General features: G+C 30.2%; 1 protein-coding gene across 3 annotated transcripts in view; it reads right to left on the bottom strand.

Moving 5' to 3' along the window:
- Nucleotides 1–7,652, bottom strand: part of LOC108744843 — a 75,000-nt gene that overhangs the window by 14,797 nt on the left and 52,551 nt on the right. For all 3 annotated transcript variants that reach the window (XM_018480793.1, XM_025975055.1, XM_025975057.1), the window contains exon 5: nucleotides 710–925. In XM_018480793.1, coding sequence (XP_018336295.1) covers nucleotides 710–925 — 216 coding nt within the window. The remainder of the gene's footprint in view (nucleotides 1–709; nucleotides 926–7,652) is intronic.

Raw genomic sequence — 7,652 nt, forward strand, 5'->3', positions numbered from 1 at the left:
ATCTAATATTTTTATCAATCGCCTATTTGAATAATAAATACGCTGGTAAGTTAAAATCCTAGCAAACCTAAGAATATTATGTATCATTAGTTATACAACAAAACATTTAAATAATCATCATATTTCACTTCTAAAGGTATTTTGAATTTGTTTATATCCCAACAAAATTATACGAAATCTACTGAAGTTTCGTTTAAAGTTCAAATCACTCCTAAGGCCTACGATACTGCCATAATTTCAAATTGTGAATAAAAGCTGCAACCTCGGTTTCTATTTATTATCTAAATATCATTTGAAGTTTACATAACACCTTATTAGTTTCTTTTTTTATTTGTAAACCTAACAAAAAATTAAAGAAATTAAAATTAACATTTTAAGAAATGCCAAAATACCTTTCACTGCATAGGTAATCGATTTAGAAACTAAAAAAATCCAAATAAATTAAAGTGTTTTGTTTTGGTTAATATTTGAATTATCTAGAACTTACCACAACTAGTACAATACATTTATCTATTAATAAGAAAATATAGCAAAAATTCATTTATGACTTCATAAAATATTTTACAACCTAAAGATTCAGTTAAAATAACTTGCAATTAGTATTAGACAGTACACTTCAATCAATTAAATACCTTTCAAGTGAAATATGCACTGTTGAAGGTTTCCTTTTCATTTATTACTTTCATTTGACATTCAAATGTCTGCTTACCCTAACTAAATCGAATAGAAAATTTCCAGAGCCATGACTGTCCCCTCCGAAAGGCGAGTACCTTTTATCTCGGTCAGCATCATCGGTTTCGACGTTCGAAAGATCGTTTTCAGGTGCTGGTGCTACATTGCTAGACGAGGCCGCAGCATCTTGATCTTGCGCCTCTCTAGCTGTCCTTACTTGCCTGTTTAATTCACTTTCTTCGTTAACAGAAGACTGGAAAATAACAAGAAAAAATATATAAATACTAAATAGCTTCTGATTAGTTTTTGGTCTTGGCTTGATCAGTAACATGAAACAAAAGTTTTATATTCTATTACAAAAACCGTAATGATGACACGTATAAGTAATTCCGATCAGAACTAAATCGACAGCATGAAGAATGAAAACAAAATCAGATGATATTACTGAAGTTTCAAATCACTTCTTTTCTATCAGATTGATAGTATAATCCTTAAGGATACTAAACATAAGAAGAAAAAGAAAAAGAAGAACATCCATCTAAAGCTTTCCAATCAATCCTCAAATAAAAAAGAATTTATAATCAGTGGAAGACAACAAGTAGTCAAGCAATAGTTCATCAACTTTTCAAGACAACTAGAACAACAAATAAATAACTAGTTGATACACATTTTTAATCGTCAATACTGCGTCGATGTGAGTGGTAAAAATACGACGAAAAAATAGACAAACATTTAAATGATTACAATGTTGATTATTATAGGATATTATGATAATAATAATTTGTCATGCAGAGACAATTTTAAAACCAATTTTTAAAACATATTAAATACTTTATTAATATGTCGAGTATTTTTTGCAACGATTGTTGTTATTAACTTCTCTATTAAAATTAAAATGTGATTTTTCACTAACAGAGACTTGCTATTGGCTATAATAACAAAAGTATCGTCCTTAACAATTATTACAGACAACATCTGACAAAACTTTATGAAGTAATGTAATAAATTTTAACATTGGCAGTGGTCCTAGTCAATTGTTATTACCTTTTCATGGCTAGTGCTAAAAAAAGGCTTACAATGGAGTTAAACTTTAAATAGTGTTGTTTCTAGGAATGATCATTTAATGCACGTAACATTATGGAAGCCCATACTTCAGCATTTTTAGTACCTAATAAATGTTCACGGTAAACATAAAGTCATTTGTTGGTAATTTGAAAAATTGACTTTTCAGCTTTATTTTTTATAAGCAATTTTGCCTATCATTTATAAAAAAGGAGAAATTTTATTTTTAAATTGACTTAATCCAAAAATTCACTTGAACTTTTCTTGTCAACGCATGACCATAACTGTACTGAATAAATCATATTATTAAAGTTCTCATTTGGGAATTTAAAACAATAATTTTTTAGTTGCTGATTTATATTTAAAGCCAACTAACTGGATATTAGAATCAAAACCCTNCATTGATGTAAATTAATTTCTTCCCACTACAGTTTACTTCAAGTTAAAGAGGAAAAATTTTGTTATTGCTGTCACACCCTCTCCGGGAATCGAACCCGAACGCTCTCGTTGCTTAGAATGTAAGAGTACGTAAGAGTGCGTAATGCCCGGGTCCGGGTTCGACTCTTGGCGAGGGTGCGACTGCAGCAACAAAATTTTTTCTCATTAACTTAAGGTAAACTATAGTGAAAAGTATTTAATTTCACATTAATGTTTAATATTCATTAAATATTACCACTATTATAAAGTAAAAATTCTTAGTGTTGATATATTAATATATAAAGTTTAATCTAAACAATACTAAATTTCTACGATAAGAGAGAGATTCTCAAAAGCTCCTAAGTATCTTCAGTGCCAAAAAAAATATGCAAACTTTATTGGAATCCCTTTAACGTCGCTATTACTTGCCATTTTCTACTTGTTTTATAACTTATTTACACAAAAAAAAATCAACTTGTTTAAAATAGTCTACTTAATAGATACCAAATTATATTAAATAAAGGTGCTACACTTACCTTCCCTTAATAATGTAATTGATGCATTAAAAAAAATTCATGCATTCTTTATTTATACGACTATTTACATTGATTTGTTGTTTACGCGGATTTTCTAGTGACCTATACATACAAGGTTAATATTAAAAAAAAATTACATTTTTGCTAATACGGATGAGTGAGTATTCATTTTTAATTTGAATGTTTCGTATACAAAATACTTGTCGTCAAGTCTGTTCGTCTGTCATGTCTGAGATATATGAGGGAAGGGAAAGGGATTGGAAAAGGGAGAGGACTATGAGGCTGTCAAGAAGGAAGAGAGATTAAAGAGCTGGAAATTAGTTGCATTCCACAGAAAGAATAATAATAAAATGAGTGATGGAATATGAATGGAAAGAAAAACGTAGCCACCGTAAAATGAAGTGTAACAAATAGTGCTTGAAACCACAGACATGACATTTCCTCGCGAACATATACAACAAATTAACAAATCTATGTAAACTTTTTTTAAAGTTACATCTACTGCATTCTCAAGCACTATTTTTATTTACATTTTAGTAATTTTTCGATTATTATGTAAAAAATAGCTAGAAGTTATGATTCAGATATGCAGATATAGATACTATTTTTATTATTGGTGTTATTAATATTTATAAACAATTATTATAATACCATATTCTCATGAACAGGGTTAGATAAGTTGTATAGCTGTGAAATATTAATATTGTTACTGTATTATTATTCTGTTATTTGTTATGTTTCAGTAATGTTAGAACAATATGTATGTAATAATGAGTTTTTTCAATTTTTTGACAAGAATGCATAGCATTTCCTATAATGGACCATTAAAAATTAATGATATTAATTTTAATTTGCATTGAAATGCAGTTAGTTATTTGTTTCATAAATCAAATTAAAATTACTGCTTGCAATTAAATTTTTCGAAAGGTACTTTAATTACTAAAATTATGGCTTGATAAGTTTTTATAACTGGGAACAATTTTTACGTATTTTTAATCAGTTTTTACAGCAAATAAATAGCTTTCTTTATTTATTTAACGATTCCTTTTGTTTATTGGTTGATTTTTTATGTCCTGATTTTATAAATACTTTAAAAACTTTTGAAAAATATTATAAAACAAATACCCTGCGATAAAAGAAAACACACTAGAAAATTTCATAGCTACCATCACCATGTACATTCTGCAATATGTTCAAACCCTTTGTGAATATGTAAAAAGCACAATGATTTTTTTTCTCATAAATCATTAGGTTTTAGGAATGATTATACAGTAAAAGCAATAAAAACTGTGAACAGAAAAGTTGTATTTAGTCATGGTGCTTATTAGACATATTCACACTTTCGATAGTTAAAAGCTGAAATAAAAAAAAAGCCCGTCACCGACATAGAAACAAACCAAGAAAATGAAAGAAGAAATTACAGAGAGTAAAAGGTTCGGCGTAGTCTGGGCGGATACCTGGGGGACGGAGACAGGTACGGCAACGGCAGGAACAAGTGCCCCTGCGTTGGGCGCCAGTCCAAATCCTAAATTTTCAGTTCCAGCTACCATTCTGTATACTGTGCCTGCGGCTCTTGCCACACGGTCTGCTCCATTCTAACAACTCATAATGTTAATATTTGGAACAAAATACTTTGTCAATATTCGTTTAATGTGACGTACAGTCATTGTCAGTTAACAACAAATAGAATTAGGGTCAGTAAGACTAAATTTCGTAAAACACGCTCATTTAAAAGTGTTTTACATATGATTGTTATAATATCGCTACTATTCATGTTGTAACTCTATTATATAGTCCGAACTTTCAAAATTGGCATAGTCCGCAATAAAATTTTACTTTCTTCTTTCGACTTTAGCGATTACTGACAGAACGTCTACTTTTACTCATGACAGACGTTATAAGGAATATTGTAAACTTAGAAAAGAGATGTCAGGTAAGAATGACAATAAAGAAAAAGAGATAACATTACACCAATTAATGTATAACAGAAAGAGATACATATAAGCAGAAGAAAGTTGAACATTCTCAGAAATTTAGGAAAGTAAAGATGTAATTCTAACCAGGCAGTTATAAAACCGACCCTGATCTTTTGCGTACCTAGGCAACATCTAACGATCTAACCGCTGCACTGCTTACTATTGTTCGGTTATCTCTTTTCACTTTGTCTGTACTACTCATGAAGCATTTCCTAACTTGATAAGGGCGTGTTCAAAACGCAGCAAAAGACTACAGTCCCAAGTGGAAACAAGAAAGCAGATACATCCATTCTCACAGATAATTTATTGCGAACTATGCCAATTTTGATCGTACCGACTATAGACACAATATCAGAGGAACGTCAGGCACCTTCACCATTTTTAATAAACACAACGTATGTACTAGAATAATATGATATGGATGGAGTATAAACCGGAGGAGAGACGGCACTAGGCCCTTGTGTTCATGAGTTATTTATATTTTAATTTAAATTATTGCAATTTTATAATTCTGGTTGAAAGAAATTTTATAGTTTGGGTTTGAGTTTATAATTGCTAATCGTATTAGGTATAAGAAGGTTGCTAGTGAGCCTGCACCTTTACTAACTTGTTAGTTACCTTGAAGAGGCTTATAACCAATGGGTGAAACATTGCTTTTCTGGAAAAAATACTGTTTTTTTATCTGAACTTGTTCTGTATAAGCTAAGGAAACGAAATGGAGATGCGATTGTACATTATTTGTAACATAAGTGGTGAAATTGAACTTAAATTTCCATTTTAATATAATTTTGTTTAAATTAACATTGACTTTTATGTAGTAAAACTTCTCATAAACGAATAACAAGTTATTTTTAAATTATTATGGGATTATGCAGAAAAAAGCAACTGTAGATGAAAATTCATATGTACCTGCTACAAGAATATTACACATTTTGATTTATTTTGAGTTATTGATGCAGCTCTACTAATTATCTACAACTGCTATGAAACCTTTGATGAATCTGAAGTCTTTTATTGTTATTACTCTGTAGTGGTATTTCCTACTTATTTAACATTTCTTAATTCACCACGTTTACGTGCAATAGTTCCTCATTGGTCACCGATCGGTGAGCAGTCACATTGAATTGCATACAGCGTTCTTTCTTCCTATAATTTTCCTGTCTACAAAAAGTCTCTACTATTCGAAGCAATTCTTAAAATTACGGGTACCGATAGACAATTTACTAGTTGCTTTATTAAACAATAGTGTTGGTTGTGACATTATGAGAAAATGTGACAAGTAGAAGAAGTCTATTATTTGAAGGAAAATTTACCCTATGTACTGCCTTGGTATCTACCTGCATATTTTAAACAGAAATAGATTCAGCTACATATTAGAGATCATCTCGATTTTTGTAAATTAAGAAAAAGATAGATGTGATAAAATCTTTATATGTTCCCAATTTCAGGAGATACTTGCATTGCCTAAATCAAACAAAATTGTCCCAAATATTAGCTATATAATGAACTAGTTTGGTCTACTAAAAGTTGGTGTGTCCCGATATATTACCCGCCAAATGTGATTTCAGGCTAAACTAATTTGGCTAGGCCAAACTAATTTATTCAGAAATCGGGTTATATTACATATCAAATTAAGATATGCTAAATTAATCATAACCTAAGTTGTGAATACCATTAAAAAATATATAAAAATAAATAGTTAGATAGGCTAAGGCTAAATCAGACTAGTTTGTTCTATCACTTTTTAGGTAAACCAGTTAATAATAAGTAAATCTAGTTTATCCTGAAATCAGGTTTGACAGGTACAACAATAAATATTTATGTTAGTCATTTATGTGTGGTTTGGAGAAATCTGCAATCTTTGTTCTATTTTCAAGGCAGTTAGTTGTGAATTGTAGCCGAGCGTTTATGTAATTTTGCAAATCTGCAAAAATCTTCAACTATTGTGTTCTTTTCCATTTGAAATGAAATGTAGAAATGCGCCTATTACAGACATATACAATAGTATATTGTGTAGGCGTTCAATTGGTACTTATCATTAGATTTATTCTTATCACGTACACGCGTTGTGCGTTTAAATAAACACAACTTGAAAGTTGTTACATATGTGCGGGCTCTGGCATATTGCCACATCGTAATCAAAAGCAAGAAATAAACAAAAATAAGACAGAATTGACCGGCTTTCACCAACCGTTACCTGCGAAGGTTTGCGAGGGACATTATGCTCTCAAATTAACTTATGTCATACCTGCATTGTAACCAAAAGTAAAATTACGATCATACAGATAAAGGCATAAGATGCAGCATGATATTTTTTAAGTAATTGAAGAAGAAAAATCACTCTAATGGGTCCTTCAAGATGGGCTATTTGAGATTATTGTAGAAATTCATAGAAAGGGTGTTTCTGAGAAGTTTTTTAGGGAGACATTTTTCGATTTTGTTGGCTGGTTTTCCCATTAGGGGGCATCAAACCTGACTAATATTGATTTGGAAAATCTTAGACTTATTTTAATGATTTAGAAGCCGATTCCTGTAGATTGTAAAATGTTTTATAAGAGCATGGAAGACTTTTCTTGAATGAAATAGTCTTTTTGAGAAATATGATATTTAAAGAAGCAATCATTAAAAACTTCTTTCATGCTTGTCATTCAATTTCCATTAAAAAATGCGATTTAATTGCCACTGATAATAATTAATGGTAATAAATGGAGAATTGCCAATGGGATTCCCATTTCCGAACTCAATGGGATTTCCATTGGTGAACGCAATGGAAATTCCATTGCGTTGATTAATGGAATCATTCAAAATGGAAACAATTGATTTTCTATTTATCTATCTATTTATTTATGAATGGTTTTATACAGAATTTATAAATTTTGCATTTGTTTCCATTAAAAATCAATGGAAATTTTTCCCATCTAAATATTAATGGAATTATATTCTGAATGGAAACAATTATTTTTCCATTTATGCCAAATGGTTTTGAATG

This window comes from Agrilus planipennis, unplaced genomic scaffold (genome assembly GCF_000699045.2).
Source record: "Agrilus planipennis isolate EAB-ADULT unplaced genomic scaffold, Apla_2.0 scaffold35, whole genome shotgun sequence".
Classification (NCBI taxonomy): Eukaryota; Metazoa; Arthropoda; class Insecta; order Coleoptera; family Buprestidae; genus Agrilus; species Agrilus planipennis.